The sequence below is a fragment of the Lissotriton helveticus genome, chromosome 1_1 (genome assembly GCF_964261635.1).
Source record: "Lissotriton helveticus chromosome 1_1, aLisHel1.1, whole genome shotgun sequence".
Lineage (NCBI taxonomy): Eukaryota > Metazoa > Chordata > Amphibia > Caudata > Salamandridae > Lissotriton > Lissotriton helveticus.
The window spans coordinates 1896840980-1896856996 of record NC_136057.1 but is presented as its reverse complement, the minus strand read 5'-3'; the positions used below and the strand labels follow the sequence as shown (position 1 = coordinate 1896856996).

Genomic DNA, 16017 nt, shown 5'->3' with positions numbered 1-16017 from the left:
GGGGGAGACGAGGTGAAGCACGACCCCGTGCTCCGGCCATCTTGTAGATTGGGAGCCCTGCCCAATCCCAGCTAGGCTCCTGCCCCCCTCCCACAGGAGAGGAGCAGACTAGGGGGTGTACTCACCCCAGGACAGGGACCCATTGGTCCCTGTCCTTGCCCTACCTGTAACGCCCCTAAATTCAGTATTTAGTGGCTCCCTGAACCTTCCTTCCTCAGATCCCTATACGAAAAGAAGAAAGAAGATCAAGAAGAAGACCCGCTGTGCAGCTGCTAACAACAGGATGACAACTACTGACTGGGCCCCAGCCCTTCCGGCATGTCGTTCCTGGAACCTGCTCCTGCTTAATCCCAGCGACTCCTGCGGACAGCAACCTTGGGACACCCGGAGGACCTGCCTGCCTTGACCCTCTTGAAGACTGGGACTCCCATCAGCAGAGGCTCTGCTGCAACAACCCACCTGGTGCCAATCAGGAAGCTCCAGACCAGCCCACTCTGCACCCGCCGAGCCCGAGCCGGGCCCAACCGAACCAAGACCACGAGGTCGTCCCCCCGGTGACTGGGACCCGAAGTCCAGTGCCCAAAGACCCTCCTCGACGAACCAGATGACACCTGCACACTCAGAACCAGGGGCCACCCCAACCGCGACCAGCCGAGGGTAAGCTTTTCCGACACCCAAAGACACCCCTGCACCCGGCGCCCTACAGCCCCCTGTGCCTCCTTTTGGGGTACCTACCTGTGCTCCAAGATCCCAACTTACCTCTCGAAGTGCTGGTCACCCCTGGAGAGTCTCCGTCCCCGAGCCTGCAGCCTTTGTTCCTTTTTGACCTTTCCCTTTGGATCACATTGAGCTCCCGACGGCTCAAAAGCACCCTGCACCCAGCCGCCCGAGCGCCGCTGGCTGTGCCACCTTTGTCCTTTCCTACTTCCCCCTTGCCCAGAGCAAGTGAACAGGAGCCTAGCTCCCACAGCCGCGTGGCCTGCTAGCCAGCAGCCACCAACCGAAGGCCCCCTTCCCCATATTGGATATCATTGGGCATACCTACCTCTTCACCCGGCTGCCCCCGTGCCGCTGGGATTGAACTAACTGTACTTACCTGATCCTGGGGGACCCCTGAGTCTATGCCCAGGACCTTAACTTCACCAACCAAGTACTCACCTGGAAACCGGTAACTCACTTACCTGCCATTGGATAACATTGACCAATTTTAACTCGAAAATTTTCTGTGTGAAGTTTTGACAACTGAAAATATTCATATAAAATCAGCCAAAGTCGGAATTCCGAAGTACTCACCTGTGATCAGGGGAGAAGCCAGTACTGTACCTTTCAGCCCAGTACTGAACCGCAAAAGTAATCCCAACCGGGTTTACTAGTAATCTGTATTTTCTCCATAGGAACCCATTGTCTGCTTTTCTTTGAATTTTCTTCTGTCTACTTTTGAAAACTTGAGATATTCTTTAAAAATCCTACGAAATACTGAAACGCAATTACCAACCTGTTCTAAGTTAAGACCCCAGTGCTGGCCCTAGGAGACCAGTGCTGGATTACAAAAGTAACGCAATCGTACTTTACCTGCATTCTGAATTTTCTCCCATTGAATAACATTGTCAGATTTTCATTGAAAAGTTTCCAAGTGTGAACTTTTAAAACTGCTTTATATTCATGAAAATTCACTAGAGTAACTAAAACGTTTTTGCTAATCTGGTTTCAGCTTAGACCCCAGGACTGAATCTATGATCTAGTCCGAGAACTACCAAAGTAATCTGCATAGTAATCAACTGTACTTAAATGTAGAAAACCCATTGAGCTCAATGCTATAGTGTGTTTTAGGATTGTGTTGCTTACTACCAATACTGTATTCAGTGTGTGCACAAACTTTATTGCTCCTTTGCAAAGTAATTACATGAGAGTACTCATAAGAGTACTCATAACGAGAAGAGTATATTTTGTATAACTGTTGGTTCTAAAAATAAAACAACTATATCTGTGGATATAAAAACAATTGGCCTGGAGTGCAGTCTTTGAGTGTGCGAAACCTTTTGCTGATTGAGTGTCTACAACAAATGCTTTACACTGTCCTCTGGTACTGCCTTACTGCTCGACCAAGCTACCACTTTGGAGAGTAAGGTCAGTTCTGACTTTAGCCTCTGTTATACCTCTGGGGTTGGTGGACTCTATACCCACTGTACTTTATTCTAGTCCAGTATATATAGAGCCACTTTCTCACAATATCATTGTGTAGTTTATGCATTTAAGTGAAGGAACAGTTTACAAAAATTTGACATATTTTTGCTAGCCAAAGGCTAAGATATAGCTCAGGTATTTGTCATATACAAGTGGGTTTGAGACATCCAGTAACATACAAGTCACAATTCATTAGTGAAACATTGTCTAAAGAATGATGCTGTGTTGCATTTGCTAAGTTGTCAGAGCTCTGGGTCACATCTCACGTAGAGTGGACGATATTGAGAGCTAATTTGGAGAACCAGAGAGTCGAAGTTTCCTGAGCTTTGAAACCTCTAGGCCTAAATGCAACAAGCAATTATCTCAGACCCTTGCCTATGGACCCACTCATGTGGCCCTTGCATTGAAGGACTGTTGCTGTTGAACATTAATTTCAACCCACACTAGTGATTGAGGACAATATTTTGGTTGTTGAATGTTGATTTAGTGGATAGATCTTAGGGGGTGTGGGGTTCCACTGATGTATTTTTTGCTGAGTAGTAATGGTAGCTGAGTTCTCCACTTTTTGCAGTTGTCATATCTCCACCTCTGTGCAGACATCATTAGAACAGAAGTGTGCCAGACAGGAATATCAAGGGGCCCAAAGAAAAGAGTGATGTTGCAACTGGATACTTGTCAGCATAACAGCCCTGAAACATAATTTGAATGCAATGGCAAACATAATTGCAGCACAGCTAAATTTTACTAATACATCTCCTTACTGAGAATTGTAACTGTGAGGTATGTCTCTTAAAATACATGAATTATGTAAACTATCTCCTTTCAACTAAATAAGATATATCATGAATGTTTAGTTTTGCAGAAATTAATTGCTGTTCCTTTTACACACACTTTTATTTGATTGCATTGAAGGGAAGTGATTCTTCTTTTTAATATTATTTCTGAAATGTTGAAAATCAGCTTAATAAATCTTCTGACTTGTATTGCCACTCTCTCGTAGTTCCACCCAATATTAAAGGAGGCAACATGACCACGGAGATATCTGCTCTGCTAAACAGCCTGCTCAACTTGGAGTGCGAGACCAGAGGCGTTCCTGTGCCCGCCGTCACCTGGTACAAAGATGGTCAGCCACTTGTCTCCAGCCCACAAGCCCAATATTTGGAGAAGGGGCAGACTCTTCAGATTCCACGGGCTCAAGTTTCCGATTCTGGAAAATACACGTGCCGCGCAGTCAATATTGCTGGAATGATGGAGAAGTCCTTCAACTTGGATATCTATGGTATGAGTTAAAGGTTCTTAAAGGTTGTCAAACATACAAGAATCTCTGTCTTTATTCTCAGAAGGCTATTATACTAGCAAAATACTTAATATAGAAATATTTAGAGCATAATTTCAAAGAAAATCACTATACTGAATAGCACAGTAATCCTAGTCATAAAGGGTAACCATGAGCTTGCTTTCAGTTTACAACATGTTCTTTCAATAGTTGATTTTCTCTTCTTGCTGTTGTTTTTCTCAAATTCTTTATGTATTATCACAAGTGGACTCAAAGCAAAGGTGAAACATAGTCAGATAGCAGAAAAGAGTGACAAGTAGCTAAGTAGAAATTCCAAGAGGCAGCATCCTTGCAGCAAAGGAAGAGCGGTCACAACTGCTCCAACAGGCAGTGCTAAATACTGAAATAGTGAAACCCTTCAAACCCCCTCGGACAGCAGTATAAACGAGAAATACATTTCCAACCAACCCACCTTAAGATATACATACCAAAAAGACTACATTGAAACAGATTAAATCTGCTTGTCTGCAATTTATAAATGCCCAGAGCACATACAGTACTCAGGGCACCACCTGTCTACCCAAGCCATTTGCCTCACAACATTCACTGCCCCCCGTTGATCAGGATGCTTCATGCACCTATCCATCAAATCCTTCCTTGGACTTGGGGATCTGTAAAAGTTGTCGGGCATGGAAAATTATCCCATATTTACAAGAAGGTGGGTAATTGGTCTTGTAAAGGAGCCGCCCAAGACCAACAATAATCATTCAGCCCAGACATGTATAGTCTCAGATTTCAATCTCAAACATAACATAGCCACAGCCAGTGCCATTGCAGACCATCTCCACCAATGATGGGTCATCCTTGGGATCCCTGACCCATCATGCAACATCACAATGGGCCCAAAGAACGTGTAAAGTGTCTCTTCCCTCCGACCGCACCTCCAGAAATTGGAATTTAGCCTCAAATTAAAATGAAACAGGTGATGCAATGTCCAATGCCAACCAAGGAGAACCTTGAAAAGGTAGGGTTTCGCCTCTTCTCTCTCCAGCCCTCCCCATCGCGGCATACGACAGCTCATTCCTCCTCTGTATAGTCTTGCGAAAGCTTCTCCTGCCAATATTGTTTGAGTGTTGTGACTATGTGGATAGTGAAAAACGGGTTGATGATTATCCCATATAGTCCACACATCCTCCCCCTTCAAACTGACCTCATGTGTTAAGGTATGACCCTATTGGAGAAGATCACATGGATGGGTCCCGGTACAGATTACGAGCAATGAGAGAGCTGAGCGTAGCAGCACCTCTGGGTCTTTCGTAAGCCAAACTCTAGTTGACTGTCCACAAAGGATCTCAGATCTCCTCCAGACATCAGCTTATGTAAACTCTTAACACCCGCCACAGACAAAATACCCAAAAGACGATGAGCCTTTTATCCTATTTTATTGTTTGTCAACAGCAGGACCTCCAGCTGCAAGAATGGGTGTTTTCTGTGTACCCTTTGCACTGCACATCAGCATTGTCTGATGCAGGTGAGAATGGGGAAGTGTGTACCCGTTTTGAACCATTATGTTATGTTATGTTAATATAAGTTTTATATAGCGCTCAGCTACTCAAAAGAGTGTCCCGGCGCTAATAACCCAAAGAGATACGGAGCAGGAGATGATGGCAGCTTACTGTACAAAAAGCCATGTCTTGAGGTCCTTCCTAAAGGCTAAGAGATTGCCATTCTTCCTCAAAGACATAGGCAAGGCATTCCACAATTGTGGCGCCAAACGTTTGAAGGAGCGACCTCCAATACAAGCTTGTCTGATTACCGGGACAAAAGCCAAGGCCTGGGAGGACGACCTGAGCGACCGAGATGGAAGATAAAAGTCCAATCTTTTCCTAATATATTTGGCACCTATGCCATGCAGTGCCTTAAAGGCCAGAGTAAGAGTTTAATGTCCCCATACAAGGCCTCAAATCATGCTGAAGCAAGGTGTTTATCTATTGTCAGCCTGGCAAGAGCATAGCCACAAAGTAGAAACACCAGAGCCAAGGGTGCCAGCCTGTAAGCCAAGTAAGAAAAGTACAAGTGAGATAATCACATCCCACCTGCTTTAAGTGCTGCACAAAGATCAGAGCATTTACACCTCTACCATGCCCCACTTCAAATAAATTGTTAGATAGTGGCATATAACTCCTCCAATTGGGCGCTCAGGACCATCTTGTCAACATGATATAAACATAATTAAACTTGGGTGCTACGTTGATTTTGACCACTTGTACCTTCTCCAGAGTGACACACCAAAGGAGGACTACTTTGAAAGTTACTGGCTGCTTAATGCAGGAGCTGTTTGACATTATAATGTACCAGGTTCCATAAGACTTGGTTGTTGACAAGAATTCCCAGGTATTTAATATTCCCCTGTACCATTCTGAAAGAATACTGTTATCGAATCCTTCCAGGTATGGGTAGTAAGGGGTAGTACTGCTCTTCAACTCCAAACGAATCTGTATATTAGAAAGAAGGGAGGATAATATTAGCTATGATGGGCATAATGGCCAAGATCAATGAGGCAGGATCAGGTAATACAAGAAAGATGTTGTCCATGTATAGTAATAGTTTGTGATGACGGGCCGCTGTTGCTACACCCTTTACATTTTTACCTTGTTCAATGGATGCTGAAAGCTGCTCCAAGGCCAGCAAGAACAACAAAGGGGACAAAGGTCTCCCTTGCCTATTACCCTTTAATATAGAATGCCTTTGACAGGAACCTCCCACAGTTTATCCTTGTCATTGGAATCTCATATTCACTTTCATTATCAAAGATGGTCCCAAACTTGCCCCGTCCAGCATTCACAAAAAGTATTAAATACATTTTAATCTTCACATACGTATGATCAAATGTTCTAGAACACCGCCTTTTAGAACATAATGCACATTTTATTTCTTAATGTTAATGCTTCATTATTTTAAACGGAAACACACACACTACAACTCAAAAGGTAACATAAAGAAATAATTAACATTCATAATATTAATTTCCCAAAGTATGTTATTGAAAAGATTAACCATTAATTACAAGTATCAACATATTGAATTTATTCAAATAATAAAAATAAAATGTGTATGGTAGTGCTAATGCTTACATATGCATGACAAACAAAATAGAAACACAAAATAAAAAATAACCATGCACACCTTCTAAGAATGCTTGATTGTACATATAATAAAACTGGTCGCAAATAACTTTATCCACAGGCTGTTTGTTGAAAGAAAGGTCATCTTTAAAATTCAGGTCATAAATGTGAGAATAACATCTGATTCCCATTCTTGTAAGATTTGTATTTTCACCACAACCGTAGCCCAAATTAACCTCAACACCATGCCAAAACAAAACCTGAAAAAAATCAGAAATATTAAATAATAAGATAACATATGTGTATATAATCATGTGGCCTTAGTACTGGTATCATGTACATTTTCTAGAAAAGCAAACCTTCTGGTTTTTGAAAGAGGTTCTTTCTAGAGTTGAATTTTTTTTTATCTTTTCACCTTGGCCTTCTGTTAATTCCACATCAAAATGAGAAATGTAAAAAGCTAAAACACATTGTGACCTAAAGGTGACATCTTCCGGTGTTTATTTGGAAATTTCAAAATAGGAAATGTGGTCTTATCTGTTCATGTACATCCATGTACAATTGACGGGGTTTCTCTCCAGTTCCTCCTAGCATCAAGGGTGACCCTGACAATCCAAAAAACAAGCACGTCGTTCTCAGCAACTCCCTGACCCTGGAATGTGAGGCTGCTGGGCACCCGCCTCCTCTGCTTACCTGGCTCAAGGATGGAGTTCCAGTGAAGGCCAGTGACAAGATTCAGATTCTTTCTAGTGGGAAGAAATTGGAGATTCGGAATGCTGTAGAGTCGGACCGTGGACAGTATTTGTGTGTGGCTACAAGCGTAGCTGGTGAACAAGAAATCAAATACATTGTTGATGTTTTGGGTAAGGCAATGACAGCAGGGAATTAGTACATGTATCTCTTGTCTGCATGGTAGATCTGCCACTGTGAGACGTGGGTACAGGGAACTCATCCTCTAAGTTGGGGGGACATTTCTGCCATATTAAAAAAACATCTAATGGGGTGATCTTCTTATTGTATGTCAAGGATATTTTGAGGATTTCCTGTGCAATATCCTATATATTTTAAATCAGGCTGCTGGCCAGATGCTACTTTTCATCAGTGTTTGTGCAGCCAGAACAGTTCTGTCTATGGATTCATAAAGAGGAACACTGTTTTTTCCTGTTCTCTAATTCTGAAAAGGGAACAGATAGGGGAACAGAAGAGATATCTGAAACTTTTTGTTGATGTCCCATCATGTTCCACAGCCAAATCAGGTCCTGGATGCAAGTAGACGGCAGAAGCATTCTATATTGTGGTAATGTGGCAATTGAGTGAATGAAAGGAAGCTTGATGATGCAGAAGAAGACAACTGTTGTTGCTTTGAAAAAACCAAGGGCCTGATTCACAAAGGTAAATTTAAACCTGAAGTCTAAGTTTAGACCAGAAGTCTAAGTTTAGACCTGAAGTCAAAACTTGGACTTCAGGTCTAAACATAGACTTCAGGCATAAAGTTAGACTTTAGGTCTAAGTTTACCTTTGTGAGTGAGGCTCTATACGTTTTCTATAACACTTTGGCTCATCTGATGGCAGTGAAAAGTTTGGGGAGCAGCCACCATCTTGCTTGTGGTGACTCAGCAACATCATTTTGTTTTTCAAAAGCAAATTTTTGAAGTGGAGTTGTATTTGAAAAAATAATAACGGCCCAGGCATCCAGCTACTTATCTTCCAGGGTGTGGAGCTATTTTGTCTTCTTTTCTTTTCAGGACCACCGGCTTTATTTCGGTGGTCCTAAACAGAGAAAAGAGTACATCAGAACATCCAACCACAAATTTTCTGTGGAACTTACACAGCATATCAGGTCATGGGTGTAAGGTTTTGTCCAGCAGAGCAAGCCTGGGTTCCATAGGCAAAAACATAACAGTCTGTATGACGCTAAATAGAGCGAGTGGACCCTCAGTTTGATGGAGAGAGTACTCTGCCATGCTTGTGGTCTGTATCTTATGTTTCTTATAGTGAATGGTGCAGGTGCTGATATAAATATGTTGTGTGCCATACACTTGTCTCCTTGCAGTGCCACCAAATGTGCATGGGGGTGAAGAGACTGCTGACTACACTGTAATTCTGAAAAACCCACTGGAGCTGGAATGCCAAGCAACAGGGTCACCCATGCCAACAATAACGTAAGGAGTGGTCTTTGTTTATTCTTTGGAACTCACACCTTAACAAGAGTTTTGTAGAGCTTTCTCTGTCTTAGTGGCTAATGCCATATGTACTATACTATACAAATGGAGCATGATTTTGTGAGGTGAAGATTGAACATGTGAACCATGGGAAAAGGTTTAAACAGATAAATTGATTTGGGAATTGTTCTCAGTGTGAGCATGACATGATTCTGTGAGCACCCATTATAGCCTCTATGTAGATGTGTCTGCTAAAACATAAAGCAAATATAAGTCTTCATAGTAACAGAAAACCCTCTTTCCTGTCCTGTGAACAATGTTTCTGGGAGCTGTAGTCTTGCTTGACTTCAGTTGAATTGGTACCATACTACAGTGGTGTCCAGAAATAAGGCAATTGGCTGGACACATGACACCCTGGTGACATAGAGCCATACAGTCCGTCTACATATAACCAGCCAGATATTGTGCGGATGCCATAGCACACCAAGTGCATGGGTGGGAGTACACTGTGCTTACCCAAGCAAAGGGTGTGAGACTCTGAAATTAGATCTAGGCAGGCACCTATTAAATGCAAAGTTTAAAATGTTGAAGATCAATATTTCTGTCTCTGCCCCATTCTCAAAACAGTGTGCAGGGGTATGATTCTCCTGCAGTCTGAGTTGGGAATCATTGAAGGGCAGTGGGTGATGTGGGGTGTTGATGTTCATTACACAGTGTTTCTATTCTACTACTCATTACAGTGGACATTTTTCCCACAGTCTGTACAACAACATCACATTGAGACTTTTAATTTAATAAAACCCCTTACTTCTCACTTCAGGTGGCTGAAAGATGGGAGGCCTATTGAAAAGGCAGATGGGTTGAAGACCTTACTCAATGGACGTAAACTTCTCATCCTTAGAGCTCAGTTGTCAGACACTGGCCGCTACCAGTGTGTGGCCACAAACTCAGCAGGAAAACATGAGAGAGAATTTGATGTCACAGTCCATGGTATGTATGGTGTTCAATACTATTTAAAATGCAAGCTAATGTACGTTTAAATATTCTTTGGTAGCACTAGCACTCCGAAAAAAAACTGAATAGATAAAAAAGCAATTTGTATCTACATTTTGGATTATGTAGATGTACTAGAAGGACGATCCTGTATGCCCATGAGGACCAGGATGAATATACTTGACTATAACAATTGTCCCCTGGTACTCACTTATTTAGGTAGGAAATTCACATGCTAATAAAAATGCATAACACCATTGGATGAATGTAACATTTCTCTTTGTAGATCTTTTGATACTTCTTCTTTTTATTTATAGCAAAGATCTAAAAGCAGAATGCAATATGTTGTGATAGTGCAGATAACGCAGTGCTCAAGTGAAAAACATGTAAATGTGAACATAAAATCAAGACACTGTTTACTCCCTGGTTGTCATATAATTTTCAAACAATCAGCATGGGGTTTGTTTTTCATCATATGTAATATCCCAAATGCAACTTAAATACAGGGAAAGGTCCAGGAAGGGATGTCAGTGTTTTGGCCCATAATTACTGATCAGCTCTCATACGACTATTATAACTGCATAAACACAAGAAAAACCTAAACTCAATCTATGTCCAGCAACCGTCTGTGATATGGCCATCACTACTACTCTGTTGCAATTACGCACCAAATTTAGTGTAGGTATGAAGGAGCCTGCATCTTCTGTGTGAGTTCCTAAAACCTGTAATATGACACCCACAAAAAAACCTATGCACCAGTTCCCCAAATATAAACTGGCAGATATGCAGAACAAATTAGCCAACTGTTGTGATCAACACCTACCAATTGTGCGCTCGGGGTCGGCTTTAGCGCTGGTGGCACTCTATGCGACAGTGTTTGTTGGTGCCCACCACGGGTCCCCCCACAGACTCCCTCACTACTACCCTTTAACAGTGCCCCCTCGAGTCTCCATGACCACTCTCTCTCAGATGTATTTAATTATTTATATAGTGTCACCTATACCGGTGTAGGGTGTCAAAGCACTTTACATCACACAGAGACAATCAGTGTGTGTTAATCAGTGTATAGGAAATGTTACATGAGCCAGAAGATTACAAGGTGAGTCACCTGTCATCCAAACTGGTAGACATTATAGTGTAAGACTGCTTGGTCTGGAGAAGCACAGACTCAGAATTTCAAATATAACCCCTTGATTGTGGGCTACATTTAATAATAAGGATTTTTTTTACCATAGTGAACCCTTTTTGAAACATTAGAATAATGAAATACGGAGGAAAACATCATAATGTTCTTATCTATGCAGTTTGCATGCAGCTCTTTGATGAAAGTTAGTAGCTCACTGTTCCATGTTTGGATTTTAACATATACACTGCTAGTACCAAAAGGATCTCTCTGACAAAAGCACTGACCTATTTAACCTAAATTTACTTTGTGATCTGCATGGTACACATTCTTTGCAGCAGGCACATTTACTCTCTGTGCTACCATAAAATCAGTTAAAACTTCCACTTGATAAAAATACCTTCTCTCTCCAGGGAGAACATTAATCACTGTGTTAGCTTGACATTTGTATTTTTGTATGAACGTTGCGGAAGCCAGCAATGCAGCATCAGTTGCTTTTAAAGCCATAAAATACTTCCAAATAGGGCACCCTCTCGAAGTGTCAGCACACGGTGCGGTGGCACCAGTCGCACCACCCTAGAACCGGCGCTGTGTGCGTTGTGTCAATCCTAATAATAGTGCAATATTTTGACACCTGCAATCCATCTGGGTCGACCAAAGCCTGCAAGGTGTCGCACCCCGTGGGTCAAGTAGCCCTGTATCCAGTGATCGAGTCACAACATATGATTGATATGCAATTCATGCCTCATCTAAATCCTATTAATAGAAACTGTGAGTCAATGTCACCGATAGCATGGTCAAGCGCATCCCCTGACTTTGATAAATAATGTACTACCTACACTAACCGGTTGGATATGGTGAAATTATCCATATGACATTCACTCATACATGATCGGTTTGAAGCACCTTGCAGTGAAATACACTAGTGGCCTCAACATGGCACCAAGTGGGTGCCGATCTAGTTGTCATGTACATTTGGAGGAGAAATAAGAGTGTCTGTCACGCTTCCTGCTTGATTTAATGTACCGATGTGGACAGTAAACAGACGAGGACAAACTCTGCCCTAGCACAAGCTCTTAAGATGGTGGTTCGCTGAATGTTAACAGGTATTCCAAATTGAAGATGTGTCTTTTCTGGTCTTTTTCTGTTAGTACCAGGTAAATAAAGTGAAGGGTGTGCCTCAGTACTTTTGCTTTTGCTTGCACGCACTGCTCCTCTGGTATAATTGTTTACCCTGATATTTGCTCCATGTAGGTAAAACTTTCTTCTGGATTTTACTCTTGGCTACCATTCTCTGGTTCTTTTATTCTTTCTAATGTTAAGAGAAGTTGTTGCCTTGCTATTCAGTTCAGTACTAATCTTAGTCTGTATTCAAGACTTATAACATTGCAAGGAAGTGTTTTACTGTTTCTGTTTTATTTATCTCTTAACTGGCATCCTCAAATCAGACACTTTTAATCTTGTACTGCTACTAATATGTGCTGCATAACATCCTAGCTGATGGGACTAGGCACTTTTTTCCTTGGACAATCAATGAGTGTAGGAAAGTGCCCCTTTTTGACATGTTCACCCCCAATTTTTTTCCCAATAGTACTGATGCTGTTGACTGGATGTGCACTGGGTCCCTGCTAAACATGCCCGATTGCCATGCTCTACAATATGCTTAATTGTACCCCAATTGCCAAGGACTTTAGCACCCTCGTAAGTCCCTGGTAAATGGTGCCTTTGATACCCAGGGCATGGGTACTAAAGAGGGTTCCTACGGCCTGAAGCATTTAATATGCCACCCAGAGGAATCCACACAAAATGTGCATGCAAACCTCCATTACAGGATATGTGAAAGGGTGCAAGCTCTTCTGAAAACATGTCATTGAACACTCCTTGTGTGCAATGCCCAAATGCACTGCATGTCTTATATGTAAGTCACCCCTACAGCAGGCCTAAAAGCCCTAAGGCAGGGTACATTATATTACATGTGAGGGAACATCTGCATGAGCAGATATGCCGTTATGTCTAGTCTCATTACTAAGACATTGCAAGTGATCAGGAAGCCATTTTAAAGGTATGTAATGGGTACTGACTGGTCATTACGACTTACCCAGCTAGATAATGGCTTCACTGCAAATAATGCTGTTTGGTATCAGACGCCTCATCTCAATAAATCGATACTGATACCAGTATCAAATATATTGTGACATGCACCTAGAGGGCACCTTAAAGTGCCCCCTTAAAACCTACTAGTCCTCTAGTTCTCTAGTGCGTTGGCTGACTAGTATTATCCAGTCTGCCACCACAGACATGTTTCTGACCCCCTGTAGGTGTGAGCTTATGCTCTCGGAGGCAAGAAACAATGTCTGCTCACCTCCTTCTGCAGAATGACTAGTGAATTAGCCAAAGGCTTCAAACCCTATGCCACATTTGATATGCGACCCTAGCTCACCCCCAGACCTGGGAAAAGCCACCCCCTGCCCTGGCGCTCATTTGGCACCATAGCAGGTGGGAAATTAGCTAGTCAGAAGGCATGTCACACCTACAGACTAGGCACACCCCTTAGATGGGCCACCTGAAATGGACAGTCGAAAGAGTGGAACTCTGAATCAGGATTATACCCACTCCTCGCAGGAAGTGGTCATATAAGGGGTGTAGTCACCCTATGGGTAGTTAGCTCATTGGCTACTACCCTACACTCCTCTATACACCCCTAATCTCAATATTTAGGGGTCCCCGTGCCACCAGACAGACATAGAATAGCTGACACTGCAAGGACAGTGGGCTTGCCTCAAAACTGTCGCCAAACCCTGCCTGGCTTCTGATAACCTCAGAAATTGCAGGACTGACTTGTCTACTAGCTGCACATCCTCCCCAAACCCTTGGAGGACTGTCCCGCAGTTCAACAAGATCGCAGCATCACACTTGGGGTGGAGGAGTCAACCCCCTGCATCTGCAGGCACTGAAGGCACTTGTCTGGTACACCATTTTGCTAGCCATCGGGCCCACTGAGGGAGCATCTCACCTGGAGGACTTCACTGTACTTCCAATAGGTTAGCCCCATCTCTCCAGTGCGTTGAGACGCTAGACCCTCCAAGAGCCTCCCAACACCAATATCCTGGGTACTGGAGCATTTGCCGCAACCATCGCTTTTTAAGTGTCCAGCCTGTACAACACCTCCGCAAAATTAAAAGTCGTCCTGCAGATAAGGGACTTCAGGACTGATGAGGCCCACCTCGAGAGTGGCTCTGCTGCCCTGTTTTCTTCCCCTCTCCAGGTCACCCAAGAACCATGAGAGCCTCTAACCCAAGTGACCCACCAGCCATAACACCTCTGCACTCAAGCCCCCCAGCCCTAGTCCACGGAAATCAACTGTGCCCTCTTGTTCCAGAGCTCCTCACAAGCTGAGCCTCCTTAGGTTCTGCCGGACTTGTCCCCACTTGCAGCCTTTTTTTACAGGTACCCTTCCGTTGACTTTACCGTGTAGTGCTCAAGGCTACCAACATAACCATTACCTCTGCTCCAGAGACACACGAGGATAGGTAAAACCAAATTGCTGGTGATTCTTTGGTCCTTGGCTCCTAAGCACCTTAAGTCCTAAAAGGCACCTTCAACAGCCGTTAGCAACCGTTCGCAATTATATGTATGCAATGTTTGAGAAGCTGGATTTTTATGTGACTCATCAATAAGTCGATATGCCATGTAAAGAGTCCAGGGGTTCCCTTATTAGTGGACAGGGGCTTGCTATGCAATTCCAAAGTGCTCTATAGGAGGTAGTGTTTTTGAGCAGCCTTAGGCTTAACACAGAGGAGTGCAAGACATTTGCAAAATACGACCTTTGATTAATAAATGACAACACGGCTCAAGAAGGAGATCCACACCAATTCATTAAAATACCATGCACCTTTATATATGATTTGGCATCAAAGAAAAATCGTGAGGAAGGCCCTGATTCACATTTCAAAGGCAGCAGCCCTTTGAGGCTTGCCACCCTAGGAAGGCTAATAAGCAGGTCATCCTGTGAGAGGGGGTGTTACACCTTCTTCCTGGACAGGCGTTTGTTCTGGGTTTCCTGAGAGCGAAAGTATCTCACTCTAAGAGGTTTGAACAGTGTCTCGGGTGGCAGGCTGTCAGAAACCAGTCAGCAAGGACACCAGAAGCTGGTAGGTTTTCTGAGGCCTCTCTAAGGTGCCCTCTGGGTGCATGTATTGGTAAATCCATCACTGGCATCAGCCTGGGTTTACAAATATGAGATGTTTGATACCAAATATCCCTATTTTCAGTGAAGCCATCTTGTTGCTGGGGAAATCGTAATTACCATTGTCCAGCACATATTTTAAAATGGATTCCCTGTCCACTTGCACTGGCATCTGCTCATGTAGGCATACCCTCACATGTAATATTCAGCACCTTGCCTTAGGACTGTTAGGCCTGCTTTAGGGGTGACTTACAAATATTACATGCAGTTGTAGGTAACATGGCACACAGGGATGTGTGACATGTTGTGTTTTAACTTTTGTCTGTACTAAGACACACATGATGTGCTTGGTGAGGGGTCCCTTAGGGTGGCACAGTTTGTGCTGCTGCCCTTAGGGACCCTCTTTAGTACCTCAGGCCCTAGGTATCAGGGGTACCATCTACTGGGTACTTACAAAGGGTGCTAAAGGTGTTGCCAATTGAGGGAATAATTGCAAAGTTTTTAGGGAAAGAACACTGGTACTGGGGACCTGGTTAGCAGGAACCCAGTAGACTTCAGTAAAAATTGCATCAAATACCAGGCAAAAAGGGGGGTACTGCAACAAAAACCAAGTTTACTACACAGTGTTTGTTCCTTTCATAGAATAGCATTACCGCGTTCGAGGTTCATACCCCAAAATCCGTTATTTGAGCATTTTACTGTTTTACTGTAAAATCTATATCTCCAAAAGTACCTGATTCTGATGATCCTGGTGTCTAAAATTATATAAAAAGCCTTAATATTTTCTAAATTGGTCTAGAATTTCTTCTTGAGTATGTGTCTCATTTATTGACTCTGCATGTGCAACAAATATTTAACACTCCCCTCTGATAAGCCTAAACCGTTCGACCACACTACCAAAAATAGAGCACCTGGGATTATTAAAGTAAGCCCTGTGAACCAATAAGTGTCTTCTGGACTTTTTACAC

The 16017-nt window shown here is 43.0% G+C and overlaps 1 protein-coding gene across 1 annotated transcript in view; it reads left to right on the top strand.

Moving 5' to 3' along the window:
- HMCN1 (hemicentin 1) overlaps window positions 1–16017 on the top strand; it is a 1257483-nt gene that overhangs the window by 594752 nt on the left and 646714 nt on the right. The window contains exons 31-34 of the mRNA XM_078642741.1: window positions 3185–3463; window positions 7167–7448; window positions 8639–8747; window positions 9568–9737. Coding sequence (XP_078498867.1) covers window positions 3185–3463; window positions 7167–7448; window positions 8639–8747; window positions 9568–9737 — 840 coding nt within the window. The remainder of the gene's footprint in view (window positions 1–3184; window positions 3464–7166; window positions 7449–8638; window positions 8748–9567; window positions 9738–16017) is intronic.